Consider the following 18,022-nt stretch of genomic DNA (forward strand, 5'->3'; position numbering starts at 1 on the left):
ACCATCCATTCAATCTCTTCTCTTGCAATCACTGAAAGTAGGTTGTTATTTTTAAGTTGCTTTAACTGGGATACCAAACTCGCGACGCTTCTAGGTCCTCCTCCTCTAGATTCCCATGCTTCCTTCATTTTTCGGATATATCCACCAGATTTAGTACTTCCACTTCATAATAATAATAATAATAATAATAATAATAATAATAATAATAATAATAATAGTAATAATAATAATAATAATAATAATAATACTCACAGCAATTTTCTTCGTCGCTTTTATCAATACAGTCTGCGATCCGATTACAGACATCTGAATCTGCTATACATTGCGAATCGTCCATGCATGATGTAGTGTTATATGGGCAAGCTGAAAAGAAACACATATTTAATGACCATGCATTTTTTAAAATATCAAATGAAATATCTATAAATAATATTACTTGAGATCCGAGTGTAGCATCAGTTCTAATTCTACACTTGTTAATTTGTCCTTAATCAATGCAGGGGAAACCCTTCTATAAGGCAATTTTTTGCCGACTTCCAGAGTGCCCTTGTGTCACATTTTTCTCTCGTAGGGGAGCAAATAAATACCAATAAATAAATAGTCTTTTAAAAATCATAAATAAAATATTAAAAGATAAGCTTGCATATTTTCTTAAACCTAAGAGCGATTCCGCACGTAATGGTACTTGTATTTGACTCTAAGCTTTAAAATATGAAACTGTACATTGCAACATTATTTTAAGAACTTTTATGTTTAAAAAAAAATTTATTTTAAAAATTTAAGTTTGAGACTCTTTATACGTTTTTTCTATTCACAATTCTATATATTTTTTAAAAAGCATCTCTTTCTCGAACATTTCCTTATGAAACATTTCTCTCTCAAAGCATTTCTTTCTAAAGTATTTCTTTATAAACATTTCTTTCTTAAACATTTCTTTATAAAACATTTCTTTATAAAACATTTCTTCATAAAACATTTTCCAAATCATTTCTTCATAACAGTTCTTTCTAAAAGTTCTTTCTTAAACATTTCTTTCTAAAACATTTCTTTCTAAAACATTTCTTTCTATAACATTTCTTTCTAAAACATTTCTGTATAAATCCATTTCTTTCTGAACTATTTTTATTAAGAATTTCTTTATAAAGACATAACAAAAATTTTCGTAAATAACTCTTCACAAAACAATACTTTTCTAAAATCATTTCTTTCCGAAGCATTTCTTTCGAAAATACAAGTAAATTGAAATTTCGACAAAAATTTTTCTAGAAATTGATCTCAATATTTTTTTTTAAAGGACGATCAATCATAAACCAAAACCGTGCACTCGCATAATGTCTTTCATCTCTTATTGTAATTTATATTCATTTTAGGAGAAAATCAATGTAAAAATAGTTGTGTCTAAAAGAGCTTTTTACATTCCTTTTCATCTGTTAGATATATAAAAGGAAAGAAGAGAAAAAGAAATGATTTTTCTGGCTTTCATTTCCCATTTGTCAAGCAAACGCAAGGAAAAGAAGAGAGAGAAAAAAAACGAAAAGGACGAATCAACACTTCTTTTTCTTCATTTTCACCGGCGAACATCCAAATATTTGTTTTTTTTTTTATAAAATTAGTACTCGATAAGTTGGGTAGCACTAGCAGTATCAAGATTTCTTAATGTAAAAGTGAAAGCTTATTGAGTTCATGTGTGACGCATCTGGTGCTACCCGATCAGGATGTCTGAAGGTATTGGCTTCCTGAGACGCAATGCATCTAACATTGATATTTTGTTTTCCTTTTGCAAAATTTAATTAAACCAAAACCGAAAACAACAGCCTACCTTTTCCTATTTTTTTCTTCTTCCCACTTCCCCTTTTCTCTTTCTATCGCCCTCACTTACTGACTGGTTTCCTAACTTAATATGTACCAAACATTAATACTGTAACCCCTTTCCCTCTCTCATTGCAAAACTCATTCATGCTCTGCAAGGCAGGGAACAAAAACGATAAAACCCACTATAAAACAACCAACCCAAACACTACAAACTAGCTATTGAAGATACAAAGAGCTTGAAGAATAAAAACCTTCTACAAAATAACTGGATGCAACATGAATATTATTTCCAAAATAACTGGATTCGGCATTAAATAACCCGAAAAGGGTTGATATGCCGTAAAACAAAACAACCAAACATGTATGACGCATAAAACATTTTTTTAATTGATAATTAAAAATGATTTTCTTTTTAACAACACAGACCAATATTTGCCCTATTTAAATAATGAAACATATTTTTTGTTAATAAAGCTATTAATTAAAATTATGCAGATATTATAGTCTTTTCTTTATATATAAGTTGAATACATTCCAAATAGACGAAGATTTGCCAAGCCAAAAATGACTTTGTTTTCGACAATTTAAATGCTTCCAAATTTCTTTCAAATTGCCAACGGTTACAAAGTAATTCACCCTTTTTAACTATTAATTAAATATAAAATGCATTACCTATTTAAAACAATGGTAAACTTAAATTTAATGAAAATCTGATTTTTTAATAATTTGAGATCTGATTCTTTTTTTATCACTTATTTAGGCTTTCAAGTGTGTCTCTTTAATTATCAATCCATCTTGAGATATATATTCCAAAATCATGACCATGATACTGATGATCATTGTCATCCCCAACTCAAACCTTGACTGTAGTTTAGGGGGCATATTAATGTCAGATCTACCCGGCTAATAAATAAGAACCCGTTAGAAATCAAGGAGGAGTAGACATCAGCATCTGTCATCTTCCGGTCATCTCTACCTCTACGTGTGGCAAGTAAATATTTATCAAGTGAGAAACTTCAAATCAATGGAGTAAAAACATTTCTTTGTGAGTTCCGAGTTAAACCTTCCCCAACTTCGTATGCAACCACCGAGCTCTGCTTCTTTCGGCGTAAAAACCTGAAATCATGAGTGTTAACGAATAGCAACAATCGACGAGGAACCTTCAATTAGACTCGATAATCTTGAGGTTCGATCTTTTGTCATATTTGTGCAGAAATCCGAGTCTCTTAATAAAATCAGAAACGCGCACCTGTTTGAAATATTTGCATCATGTGTTAAGTGCGAAAGTAGTTAATATTTAAAACAACTTACCTAGAGAAGGACAGGTACCATTAGTGATACTAACTTTTTCAATCTGTATCGTACAAGAACTATAATAATAGTAGCCAGTTTTAGCCACGAACCGGAGAGCGGTATGAGCCTGTTTCACATGAAATTGTGCTTTTTGCACTGATGTTTCGTTCAGATTCTTAAGTTTCAGCTTTAGTTTCTTATCGTGCTCGGTAAATACATCCAAAGAGCAAAGATGTCCACCTCTTATTTTGTAATCGATTTGTACACAACTGTCTGTAATATTTTTGTATGGCGACATTAAATCGGCTGTTCCATAGGAATTACTAAATGTCATGGAATAACCTGAAATGATAAAATCATCTTTAAAACAAAGAAAATATGTTTGTTTTTTTCATATCAATAAACAATCGATCAATACTAAATAAATAAATAAATAAATAAAAGCAAACTAAAACTTACCCAGAAAAGGCGCACATTGTTTATTCGTAGAAATAAAATTATTATTTTTCTTCGAATGAGTCGCAACTTATCAAAGATAGAACACACTCAAGGATAACAGTAAATGAGAGAGTTTTAATTACACTAAACAAAGTGTGTCTTTTCTAGATAAGTTTTAGTTTTTCCCCCCTAATGAGTCGTTAGTTATCAAGGATAAAACACACACGAGGATAAGATTAATTAGGAGTTTGAGCGAGAAATTAGGTAGCACAGGTGTCTGGATAAGTTTTATTATATATTTTTTTGCTATTTTAAGAAAAAAACTTATATGTGCATTATGGTTTGTGACAATTCACATAAGTATGTGTATCTGTGTGATACTTATCGTTCATTTGCACTAGCAACGAAAGCGACCACATAATGCCAACACACTAAAATGACAAACATGTTTCCAGGTGGATATTTTCGAAAACGATAATGCCTCAAATTTATATCATTTTATAAAACAACTGCGAACTCATAAGACATAAACAAAATTCGTTTGTTAGACATTGAGCGGATAGACACCCTGGATTATTAATTGGTTGAAGGAAAATGGCTACAAATGGAAAACGTTTCTTATCCTTTTTTCTTTTTCATTCAGAAAAAAAGAATGGGGAAAGCAAACTTTCCCCATTCTTTTTTTCTTCTTTCCTTCTAACTCTTTTTCTTCATCATCACCTTCTTTTTCTTCTTCTTCTTCTTCTTCTTCTTCTTCTTCTTCTTCTTCTTATTATTATTATTATTATTATTATTATTATTATTATTATTATTCCTTTCCTAATAACTTCTTCGTCTTCTCCTTCTCCATAAATTTACTATTATTATTATTATTATTATTATTATTATTATTATTATTATTATTATTACTACTACTACTACTACTACTATTATTATTATTATTATTATTATTATTGTTGTTGTTGTTGTTGTTTGGGAAGAAGAACTTGAGTGACACCTCAGAGGTCATAAGCTACTCCAGCGGAAGTCGATAAAATTACGTAATTTCCGGTCTGATGTATTGTATGTTATTTTATTTAGCTGGCGAGACAAGACCCAAAGACGTGTCTGGGTCCTATCCGTCTGTCTGTCTGTCTGTCTGTCTGTCTGTCTGTCTGTCTCTCTCTCTCTCTCTCTCTCTCTCTCTCTCTCTCTCTCTCTCTCTCTCTCTCTCTCTCTCTCTCTCATGCGTGTGAATTCTCTTCGTCTTCTGTTTCCTGTGACTGCATTCTGAAAACAACCTTATTATTTACAGTATTATCCGAGTGAATTTGTCAATGAACCAAAATGTACTGGGCTCACAGCGTCGACTCGGTTGTATTACGGTTTATACATCGCTAAAATCCAACAATTATTTGTGACACACATTTAATATTACTCATATCTATACAGCTCTTATTCTTTTTTTTATCAGACATTTTTATCATAAAAATAATTTCGCCTTTTTTTTTCAGATGTGCTCAATTAATTTATCCACATCAGTTTTTCAACGTTTTATTTCCTCTTTATTTCTCGTTTAAATGCCAACTTTTATTAATACTATTTAATAACTTCAAACTGTTTATGTTATTTTCCAGACGGCGAGTTGCCATAATCTAGTCAGAAAAGTTTATTAAAATGTACTTGTTAATTATGCATTAATTTATGCATACAGACTTTTCTTTATATTTTCATTTTTACTTTATAGTGTTTACTTAATGCAATCCTCATATAATGTATTTGTACATGTCTCATTTATGTATACAAGCATGCATTTGTATAGTTATTGTAATTAAAAAATTAGGTAGCGCAGGTGTCTGGATAAGTTTTAGTTTGTGTTTTTTAAGAAAAAAAACTGTGCATTATGGTTTGTGACAATTCACATAAGTATGTGTGCGAACGACATTCTAAATTCCGACCTGCTTAATTCCGTTCCAAGAACTCGACTTCACTGCTCTCTCGACTATAGTCTTTTATAACGCCTTTTTGGAGACGAGGCCTAATTTATATGCAAATCAATGTACATGAAACTACACCACCCATGATCTTAAAAGATCATCTCACATAACCCCGTGTCAAAATCGCCACTCACATCAACTTCAAACACCGCTAAACACTACCAGTTAAAACACCGCTAGACTTTACTAGCTTCGAAAACACCGTTAGATTTTTTTCTAGCTTCTAAAACACCACTAGACTTTATTAGCTTTTAAAACAACGCTAGGCTTTACTAGCTTCTAAAAGACCGCTGGATTTTATTTACTTCTAAAACACCGCTAGACTTTACTAGCTTCTAAAAGACCCTTAGATTTTACTAGCTTCTAAAAGACCCTTAGATTTTACTAGCTTCTAAAACACCCCTAGACTTTACTAGCCTCTCAACCCATTCGACGACAGACGATCTAGCGGTAGATCTATCAAACTCTAGTATTAAGCGAATGTCGAATCTGTTCATTTTTAAGTAACCGCTGATCCAAGCCAAATTACCTTGTAACTAAAAAGGGATTCCCAACAACGTTCGTCTGATATTTTAAATTCCGACCTGTTCAATTAGGTTCAAAGAACTCGACTTCCCTGCCCTCTAAACTTTAGTCTTTTGGGGGACGAATTCTCATTGATATGCAAATCAATGCACATGAAACTACAGGTGTGAATGCAAGCATTAGATATCTGATTTACGAACTTCTCTCATTTGTAGGGATCGTTTTATTTTCCACACACCAAGATTTTCTTTGTTCACACACGACACAAAAATATAAAATGTATCTATCTATATATCTATAAAAGTGAACGTGTCTGTCTGTGTGTGCGTCTGTGTGTGTGTCTGTGTACGTTTTTCCTCGTTCTTTTCCTCCTTTGCGGTACGGGTTGGAGCCTGCCTTCATACTACCACTTTTTTTTTTTTTGCTCAACACACCTCCAAACACCCGGGCAACGCCGGGCTGAAATGCTTGTCTATATATCTATAAAAGTGAACGTGTCTGTGTGTCTGTGTATCTGTCTGTGTACATTTCCCTACGCAATAATTCTGTCAATTTTTAGTCTACAGACTCGAAATTTGATATACAGGGTACTGAGATTTGGGAATATCTATATAATCCGTTTTCCGCCAGAAACGTGGCTGTTAAGGGGTTAAAGTTATACGATTTGACCTTTGAGAACTCTACTAAACTCCTCCGACAATTTTGGGTCTAAATACTTGAAATTTTAGATATATGTCCCTTGGACATGGATCTAAATTAATAATTTGAGGTGAGCCAAAACAATAAATTTTAAGTGGTCATAGTAGGGGTCAACGTTAAAAAAAATGACTTTTTTTTTTTTTTTTGCTCAGCATACACCTCCCAAAACCCGAGCAAGGCCGGGCACTCATGCTAGTATATCTATAAAAGTGAACGTGTCTGCGTGTGTGTGTTCCCTACGCAATAACTCTGTCAATTTTTAGTCTACATACTCGAAATTTGATATACAGGGTACTGAGATTTGGGAAAATCGATGTGATCGGTTTTTGGTCAGAAATTGTGCGATTAAGGGGTCAAAGTTCAACGATTTGACCTTTGAGAATTCTACCAGACCCCTCCGATAATTTTCGGTCTACATACTTGAAATTTTAGATATAGGTTCCTTAGACATGGGTCTAACTTAATAACTTGATATGAGCACAAAACAATAAATATTAAGGGGTCATAATAGGGGTTAAATTTGACCACTTCGGACTCTACCAAATTAATCAGACAATTTCTGGTCTAAACATTTGAAATTTTACGTAAAGGATATTCAGAGATAGGGCAAACTTTTTAATCGGTTTGAGTCGAAACTTTGAGTTACCAATATACAAATGCATGTATGTATGTACGTATGTTTGCATGTTTGCCTAAAATTTTCGACAGAGGCGACAGATTTTACCAACATCAGTATCGTTTTGAAGTTCGACCTTTCAGACGACAAATATCGACAAATTTGCAAAAAACTTCACCTTCAACTGGGCACTTTATCTTCACCTTCAACTGGGCACTTTTCTACAAGGGGGGGGGGCGCTTTTTGCCGATATTTTCGAAAGTAATCCTCTCCTTTCGATTGTCTAGCCTTAATTTAACCCTACGTCACTTCCGGTTTGGCGGTGGTCGTAAGTACAAAGTCATGTTTTTCCCCCTTTTCGTTTCCTCCTTTTCGGTACGGGTTTGAGCCTGCCTTCCTACTACCACTTTTTTTTTCGCTCAACATATACCTCCAAACACCCGGGGAACGGACTGAAGTGCTAGTAAAAAATAAAAATAATATATTTTGAATTCCGATATATCAATATTTTATAACAAAGACACATTAAATCAAAACGTGCTATCGTCACCTGATGCGGTCTTCACTCTCCTCCAACCATTATTGCTTATAGATGTGTTCTTGTAGCCGCATACCATTGAGTCACTGAAGTCACAGTTAATATCCCGGTCTGAAATTCAAAGAGTGATATGTTACTTAGATATTTAATAGAGTGCAGGCTTTTATATGCCCTCAAATAATACCAAACTACGAACATTCTTTAGAATTCTACAATAGAGTTGTATATAGCATTTCACATCATCTGTCAGCTGTATCCTGAAGGCGTCAGGATAGGTAATCAGTTCTGCTTCTCAAGCACACCATAAACTTGTTTTCTTCGACTGCCATGTACTTTTCTTCTAGTACAGTGTGAAGAAGACTTTATGGTGGTTGGATGAAGATAGAATGTAGTGAGTAAATTTGAAAATCAAAAAGCAAAGAATGAGGGAAAAGATGCAAAGAGACGTGGATTAAAATTGTTCTTTATGTTTTTCTTTGTCTATCCTCTTAATGTAAGATAGTAATCTTGGAGGTTATGAAAAAAAGTAACACCAGCTTTTCAATATTATTTTGACGTTTATTTTGGGTATTTGCCTATATACGAATGCAACTATGGATCGTTTTCATTGATTTTCTTTGAAAAAAAAGAAATGGATAGAACATTTTTTAATGTTACCGTTTTTTTGCGTTTAATTTAATGGAAGACAGAAATTCACTTAGGAGTGCTTTCGAGAACATTATATATGTATTATCAAGAAAAAAATGTGTTTCGAAATGGGCAGTTGTGTGAATTGTATGAATGAAGGTAGTTTTTAAACATATTCTGGATATTTATTAAATGATTTGTATATATATATATATATATATATATATACTTATTAATTTACTTTCATTTACTTCAAACAAGACGTATTGCCATTGAGACATAATTGATACTGTGATTAAGGGTCAGATATATAGGTTTTACGTTAAGTGGTGAGTTATGCAGCAAGATGTGTTTTTCACATTATGAGGAGCTTTCAATAAATTTCCAGACTTTTTTGTTGTATAGGCATTTAAAATTGTTGTAGATTCTTGGAAATTCAGTATGTTATTTCTATACATACTATGAGATGACTGGCCAATTTTTATGATTTCAAGCTCACATGAACAGCCACAGAAGGAATTGGAATACAGCCTATTAAAGTCTTATTGTCACAGCTGCTGAATGTGAGGATAATTTAGAAGAACGATATGCAATAAAATTGTTTTTAACTTGAAAAAAACATATGGAATGCTGTAGAATGGTTTTGAACCATCTTGCATGAATTGAATATCACTATATATGTAAGAGATGATGAGAGGTGTGATAGGAGTAACAAAGTCAGAACACCAGAGTTGATTGGTTAAATAAAGGATTTTATAGATAAGGACCGTCTTGTGTCTATAGAGACAATAAATGCACAGTTTGAGAACTGTACGCACAATTATTTGCGAGGAACTGAGAATGCAGAAGATTTGAGCGAATGTACCATTCCACAACTCCATCCTTGTCACACACTATTTGACCAAGATGAAAGTCAAGGCTCGCTCTTCCTATAGTTCAGACTTTGCTTCCTGTGACTTTTGGTTATTCCCTAAGCTCAAGAAAAACCTTAGAGGCTGTTTTTATGAGACAACTGAGGAAATGAAAGAGGCTGTAACTGGGGCCATTAACACACATACACAAGAGGACTTCCATGGTGGTTTCCCAGAGGTTGTTGGAACAGTACAAGTGCATTGCAACCGGAGAAGTTTACTTCGAAGGGGACCAGAGTTTGATATGTGTACTATCTATAAAAGTGTCCATGCGAAAAAAGTCTGGAAACTTATTGAAGGCACTTGTACTTTTAAGTTTCTACATGTTGGTACAGTCGAGAAAACATTCACTAGCAAATGATCTGGCTAATTTACATATCTTTTACTCATTCGTTTTAATTAATTCTCTATTAGTGTTTTCGGTTTTCTTATGGGATGAATTTTTGAAGGCAAGAGTTCCGAAAAATAAAAGCTTTTAGATGACATCTTTGAACATCTAAAAAGAAGCGATAGAATTGTCTTATGATTAAATAGTCAAGTGACAAAGCAAAATCTGTAAAAATTAAATAACCAACTAATTACCTAAATAATGTAATAATTAAGTAATGATTAAAAAAACGCACACTCAACATAACAAATTCGCAGCAAGTCATATTAACTACGAAGGAAAGTAAATTTAGGATACGAACTTTATCATTGCTGTATATTCTCTTAGACTTTTATTCTTTTAATGTTAAAAGAAGCATAACAGCCTTTAAAATCTATATTCCTATAAATGGAGGGGATATTTATACTCATATTACAAACTCCTTTTTTTGCCTATTTATTTACAAAAAGATACAACTTTCTTATATACGGGTGATGGAATTGCATTCACTAACAAATGATCTGGCTAATTTTCATATTGTTTTACACATTCGTTTTAATAAATTCTCTATTAGTTTTTCCGGTTTGCTTATGGGATGATTATCTTAAGTTAACTATTACGTTTAATTATATTCATGCAGATATTCTACATGATTTATACTTGCGTAATATTTGCGTAAAAAGTTTATAGTAAACACAAAGCTCTTTCCATATATATTTATGTATACGTATATATTTTTGTTTTAAAAAAATTGCCTACCAAACTCCTCCAAGAGATTTGATGTACAGACATGAAACTTAATATAAAAAGTGTTTGAACCCATGTGAAACTTTATATTTGGGTTTTAGCTCGGAGAAATCGTTACAAAAAGTGTGAAAATGAAAAAAAATTGGATTTGTCAGGTGAAGGTTGAACGCAAGCATTACGAATATGCATGCATAACGTAGCAGCTATTAGTTCATGTTTTGCTTTTAAGCCTTGTAGCAAACATGTCTACATAGCTCAGTTATTAACTGCAGAGGACAAAATAAATCGTAAGCTAAACGTTTCGGTTCGATTCACGATAGTAGCACACGAGTCATTTCTTTTTTTTTTTAACTTTTTAAATCATTACTCTGCATTGGGTCCAATATAATATAATAAATACGAAATCTGCATTTATCTAATATCATATTTAAGCGTATCTTACGGCCGGGCAATGCTCTGCTAGAATATATATATATATATATATATATATATATATATATATATATATATATATATATATATATATATATGTATGTTTACTGTTTAACGGGAAAGATTACAAAGAAAAAATTCAATATATGAGCTTAATATTTATTTATTTAAAACTACACAGAAGGCCATAAAAACATTGGTACCGTATTTTAATATCAATTTTTCAATTTTTTATTTAATATATTTTAGTAAATATATGTTAAATTTTATTTTGTCCTATTCTGTTCTAAATTGAGGAAACACTTTTAGTCAGAAATCCTTCGTAAGAAAACTCATTCCCTGTACGTCATATATATATATGTATATATATATATATATATATATATATATATATATATATATATATATAATATATATAATATATATATATAATATATATATATATATATATATATATATATAGTCTTGGACTTCCGGTTCGTTGACTGTCATGGCTCTTGTAGGCTGCGACGTGTTTGGCTGTGTGGAATTTATTATATACAATCTCTCACATTCTGAAAATCCTATCATAAGTTGCTCGCTTGGTTAGCATTGCTGGATGGCATCGTCCTTTCGAGTTAAAACTTCTACTTGTGAGACAATCAGCTTGGAATTATTAGCTGGTTGGATGACCGCGTCCCTTGTCGAGACGAAGCAGGTTCATTTCGCAGTCGGATTTCGGCGCGGTTTGCTTGATCTGTGTTGGTTAATAGAAATTCTTGTGTGCTGGGCGTTTTCTCAGTTGGTAGAGTGCTTGCCTCGCATGCAAAAGGCTCGAGTTTCGAATCCTGAGTTAGGATGTGTCAAGCTGATGAGCCCAAATGAGGGCGAAACTCGTCTTGGACTTCCGGTTCGTTGACTGTCATGTGGGCTTTGACGTGTTTGGCTGTGGAATTTATTATATATATATATATATATATATATATATATATATATATATATATATATATATATATATATATCGCGTACAGGAAATGAGTTTTCTTACGAAGGATTTCTGATTAAAAGTGTTTCCTCTATTTTTTCCATACAGTTTAAAGGTTGAAAAACTTGCAAAGACTATAGACGTACTTTGAAACATTTTTCTTTACTAATTATTTAGGTGTTTATTCTGTTTTGGCGAAACTAATTGATGAAGAGGGAAATCTGAAGTCTTATAAAAAAACAAAAAAAACACTGTGATAGGTTTCATACCTGAAAAGAAATATATATTGCGTGTGTTTTCGAAATATGTATTCTAGATATATTATATATATGATATATCTAATATATAAGCGGCTATATGCGTGTCTATCATCATATTTTATAACTCTACCTCCTTCGAAACTAAAAGTCGCAGAGCGGCGCCAGGGGCCTCAAATTATTGAATTTTTTTACGGACTGTTCTTTTATGGATCTTTAGCCGGTTAAAATTGTGTACGGTGGTAACGCCACCAGCTCTGAATGCTACAGTTTAGCTTTCGGCTTCGTTTCTGGCTGATATCAAGCAAATACTTTTTTACTTTTGAAGTTACGACTATAATAATATATACGAAATCTGGACGAATTAAAATATCATATTTAAGCATATTTTACGACCGGGAAAAGCTGAGCGTCCCCACTTCCGTTAGTCCAATGTAAACCTTTACGCGACTGAGTTCATCGAATTGTTTATTTATGTGCGTAATTCGATTATTATACTTTTTCTGCACATCTCTCCATTAATGAATCGCATTCGATCCACTTTAAGATAATAATTTAAAACATTTTTTGTACACTGACAATTCATTCATCTGCTTTACACTTATCCTCAAATGGGTTTTCGTTTGTAAAAATAAACTATATCGATTCATTTGACAAAAAAACAACTCACCATAACAGATGCCCCGCTTGACACTAATATCGTCTAATGCTATGTTTCCAAGGGGTCCGTTGCCTCGAATTCCAGTAAAAACGGCTTTTACTTTGCTCTTAGCCGGTATGTTGACACATCCTTTGTTCCATGAAATTCCCTGATTACCCTTTTCATACCACTTCATCTGCATTCCCTGATTAGAATTATCATTCAGGTCTACTTCCGATTCGACGCCAATCGATACCTGTAAAAATAAAAATAAAAAAATGATATTCAGCTGTTTTATTATTTATATCTTTATATCAATAGCCTATGTACGAGGGACGTTCCAAAAGGTAATGCCCCCATTTTTTTTACTCTGCCTGATTTATCAGAGAGTTATGCAAATTTGGAATGATTCTCGTATATTTCTATGGAATATTCGATGTATACGCTTCTATAAAAGTTCGATACAAACACTTCAACAATAAATCAGAGTTCGATTATAGTTATTTTTTGTTTTGATGTATGAATATAGTATAGAAAAATGCACTATATTGTATTGTTCTTTTTATACTCTATATCTGGACATTTAATTCGTCATTTTTCTATTACGTATATTATTATTTTTTTTTTTTTTTTTTGCTGGGAGAACTAACTTCAGGAACTGTTAAATAAAAAAACATTTTTTTAAAATTTTATAATAAAATATTAGATTACCTGCAGAGTTCCTATGTCACGACCGTTCATGTTGTAATAGAATTCGAGGTAATGTCCTTCTGGGGCAATGAACGCTGGAAACTCAAGAGAAGTTACATCACCAGGGCCACCATAACTGGCATCAGTATACATAAAATCTGGAAGATAAATGCTTACATATACATACCTATATATATATATATATATATATATATATATATGCATTTGTATACTGATATATTAACATACATTTATATACATGTACATGCATATATACATAAAAAATATATATATGCATATGTACGTACATACGAGTGACATTTCTAAAGTAATGCCTTTTATTTTTATTCCACCCAAATAGGACAGGGGAATTGCAAATTGTATTGTTATGTTGACTGTACATATATTGTATTGTTATGTTAAATGTACATATATATATATATATATATATATATATATATATATATATATATACATTGCATGATATGCAACGATTAGAACAACTATGAATAGATATGGTTTAGGAAGACACCTGAAATTACATCCATTAGGTTAATGAACGCTCATATATTTTTTCTTTTGGCTCAATGAACGAATTTTCACGTGTCTTTATCAAATCACTGATGTAATTAATAATGTACTATGCTCTTATATAAGTAGTTGTGTACTCTGGTCATTGGTTTCCAAAAACAGTGCAATATTCAGCAACGATTGAGATCTCTACCAAGAAAGTACGTGTGAAAAAATTGTTCACCATCAGAAACGCCATGAACATACAACAGTATCAGTACCCAACTATTAATGTGGTCTCAAAAGAGATGTAAATCATGTAAAAATAAAACGCTTACAAAAACTGTCATAATCTTTTGCGGAGTACTTGTAACATTTACAATAATTAAGTTTTTTGCTCATGCAAAGCTGATGTGCGATGTCAATTATCTGGGGACTAATCCATTCATTCATAATGGACTCTGCTAAACATTATATAAATCACGAGGTTAGTAATCTCGTGGAGGAATATCGCGACCTAACATAAGACTGTCTAACTTAACAGTCGGAAATACTGATAAATCCCAGTCTAGGCAATATCGGTAATAACCTTTGTTTTTATTTACTTTCTTCTTTCTACCTAAAGATGTTGTTCGTGTCTTTCTTTTATGGTTAATGGCTAAGCTGCCGACGAGGTTTCAAGAACTTATGAGGGAAAACCAAATTTGAAATACCTCAGTGTTTTCACAACAACTGACAATAAGGATTTGAGAAGCACGTTGAAAGGTCAAATTTAAAACATCTCAGGATTCCACAACAACTGCATTCAAACTAAAAACGTGGTATTCAATGTACCGACCCCAACAACATCAACCTTGCGACGAAGTATTCGAACGAGCAAGACAGTGACCCAAAAATGCTAGCAAAAAAAGCATTCAGAAAGTCGGTACCGTAGAACTCGATCAGTAAAAGTTTTAAGAACCAAGAAGCAACTTTGAAAGTTGCACTAAATTCTGCAAGATTCTTTTTACAGGGGCCCGTGGTTTGAGTACTTGGAAAAAATCAATTGTAAAGGGATATTTTCCTTTTTTGCGAATTGCTTAGAACCTCTATCCATTCATGGATGACGGAACGAGAGCATGCTACCGTTCGGAAAGTAAATAAAGGGTCCCATTCGAAATTCATACAGATTCCCGAGTTCAACATAAACATATCCGAGTTCGATAAGATGCACATGAAGAAGATTACGTGAAAAACAGTATATTACTTTTACACGTATTTAAAGCCATATACCATCTTTCTCCTCTTCTACAAAGAGAAAAAAAAACAATAGAAGCACAATGGTAGAAATATATAATAACTTTGCAGAAAAAAACGAAGAAAAACGAATGCAGCAACAGTAATAAAACGAAGAAATTTGGGTCAAATAGAGAAGCAGCAAAAGGACAAACAAAGATAGGCTAAATTGGTCAAATACCAGAACGAACGGAAAAAAAATGGAAGAAAGATTTCAAAAACTGTTACTGAAACCAGAAAACCCCAGGATTATTACTATAAACTTTAACAAATAAAGCCAAGTCACCGAAAGCAATATAGCGTTCTCACAAAACACAGTCTGAAACGCTATTGACAATTTCGTTTACGTCCCAGACGAATACAAGACTTTCGGTTTGTATTTTAGAAACTAGTAGGACCTGTAAAACATTGATTGTGCCGATTGAGCGAACTCTAAACTAGTTTATTGCTTCGAAAACTGTGATCCACAGAATACAATAAATTTCACAAAAAACGTGTGACTTAACATTTTTCTGAAACCGTAAAACTCTTAACAGAATCCGAAAACATCGTTATTTCATAAACGATGGAAATATCTGAATTCAAACGAGAAAGATGACAAGGACTATTTAACATTTGCATCAATAATCAACAAACATTGCGACGATTTTTAACTCGTTGAACTGAATGCTGACGATTTCAAATGCCTGATATACGTACAAGGATTGGGATCGGCAAAACCTCCGCAATTCGGCGCAGCATTTTAACTAAATTAAAAAGGGGACTAAATCTGATGCTACAAAAGTTGTCGGAAGAATGTTAACGAGTGATTAACTTTGAAAAGTATTTTTAAAAAAACATAGAATAATACAGCACACAAGTTTGAACTGAGCACTAAAAGATTACAATTACCCACTTTCTAGCCCCGAAGAAGTTTTCGCTAAATTAAACGGAGGAAAAATCTTTTCTGAAATCGATCTGAGTGACTCATACCTTGGAAAATAGCTTGAAGTTACTTTGTATTAACACTCAAAATGGACTATTCAATTTCGAAAGGTTTTGAATTTGAAGACCATTATCACACCGACCATAAACCTCTTTTTAGTTGAAGAAATGGTTACCTGACTACAGAACAAACAGACTACTGAGATAGAGCACTATTCTAATGATATCAATTTCAAGTTACAGTATTTTTCCTCCAAGAAGATCGGACCTGCCGACAGACTTTCGAGGTTAGTCCCGAGGGAGAGTGAACCCCTCGAGGACTTAGTAATTGCTTCGTTACGTACCGATAAGACCAGGATGTGCAATACTATACCAAAAAACCTTCCAATCGCACAACATGAAATTAAATGCGAATTACAAAAAGACGAATTTATTAGTCCCAAAAATAAACAATCTCAAATATATATATAAGTGTTACACATAAGGAAGTGAGAGGGACGTCATACCAAAAACGTTAAAAAAATGATAATGAAGGGTTTTCATATGGGCCACCCAGGAATACACAGAATAAAGAGCCTCATGGTAGTTACGTATACTGACCGATGATGAACAAAGATATACAAAACATGGTTGAATCATGGAAGGGTTGTGCTTTGACGGCAAAGGCGCCCCAATCACTTTTAAGCCATGGCTCAAAAAGACCAACTCTATAAACTTCGCAGGCTCACTGGAGAATTGGTATTACCTAATTGTAATAGACACCTAAACAAAATGGCCATAAGTGCTCAGATGACCCACTATGACAAAATGGCCATAAGTGCTCAGAGACCCACTATGGGGTAATTACTAATTTCCTCTATGAAATATTTGGTTTGAAGTTATCGACTGCTTAGTAAGTGACAACAGGCCTCAGTTTTCGTTCACGGATTTCAAGGAGTTCTGTGAGAGGTTCCAGATTAATCATGTCACGACTTCCTAGTAAATAAACAAAATACTCGAACTGAGTTCGGAACCAAACATTAAGACAGTGAGTCAAATACGATAAGCATTAGGCCAGTTTGTCATGATAAAAGTGTTTTCAAGAAGTGTTTTCAAATCTACTTATTCTTAAAAAAAAGGAAGCTGTTATGTAAATGATTCGCGCATGCGATATCGTTAAACAGTTAGCAAACAGATAAAAATTTGATGACCTATAAGTAATATTTTTTCAATTTTGGTCCCTTAGCAGCCCCTTTTCCCGAATGAAAACTGATTAAAATATTTTTCACATGTCAGATTACCCTGTATACCAAATTTCAAGTATGTAGATAAAATTGGATGAGTATATAGATTGAGAGTTGTCCTCTCATACGCACCCATTCTCACTTTTATATATATATATAGATAAAATAATAATCTGAACTCCTCCTCCATTTCGTAAAACATCAGTGGATTCCACCGAAAAATGATAATGTAAAGATTGAGAGGATGAAAAAGTAAACGAATAGAAGCACAATTCAGATCTCCACTGAAAGGACATGGAGATCACTGACAACCTCAGGAGTGATTTTGTCATTTCATAAAACGCCATCGACTGCTATCAACGATAATCCAATGGTAAATTAATTCGCAATAACGACCGAAAGAGTGGAGAGAGATCGGGAAATCTTAAGAGATTTATTATCACTCAGATTTCACTGTAACATTCAAGGAACATTATGTATTCGAGCATATAAATCTAAGAATTAAGAAAACAAAAAAATCCTGAAGAGCGACAGCTTCCTTCATAACCAGCCAACAAT

General features: G+C 32.9%; 1 protein-coding gene across 5 annotated transcripts in view; it reads right to left on the bottom strand.

Moving 5' to 3' along the window:
- LOC145294024 (MAM and LDL-receptor class A domain-containing protein 2-like) overlaps positions 1-18,022 on the bottom strand; it is a 319,308-nt gene that overhangs the window by 105,282 nt on the left and 196,004 nt on the right. For all 5 annotated transcript variants that reach the window (XM_080140991.1, XM_080140990.1, XM_080140987.1 and 2 more), the window contains 5 exons: positions 13,554-13,690; positions 12,873-13,098; positions 7,910-8,008; positions 3,124-3,447; positions 253-363 (listed from right to left, as the gene is read on the bottom strand). In XM_080140991.1, the coding sequence (XP_079997117.1) occupies positions 253-363; positions 3,124-3,447; positions 7,910-8,008; positions 12,873-13,098; positions 13,554-13,690 (897 nt within the window). The remainder of the gene's footprint in view (positions 1-252; positions 364-3,123; positions 3,448-7,909; positions 8,009-12,872; positions 13,099-13,553; positions 13,691-18,022) is intronic.

This window comes from Euprymna scolopes, chromosome 15 (assembly GCF_053919585.1).
Source record: "Euprymna scolopes isolate OS-2025 chromosome 15, ASM5391958v1, whole genome shotgun sequence".
Taxonomy (NCBI): domain Eukaryota; kingdom Metazoa; phylum Mollusca; class Cephalopoda; order Sepiida; family Sepiolidae; genus Euprymna; species Euprymna scolopes.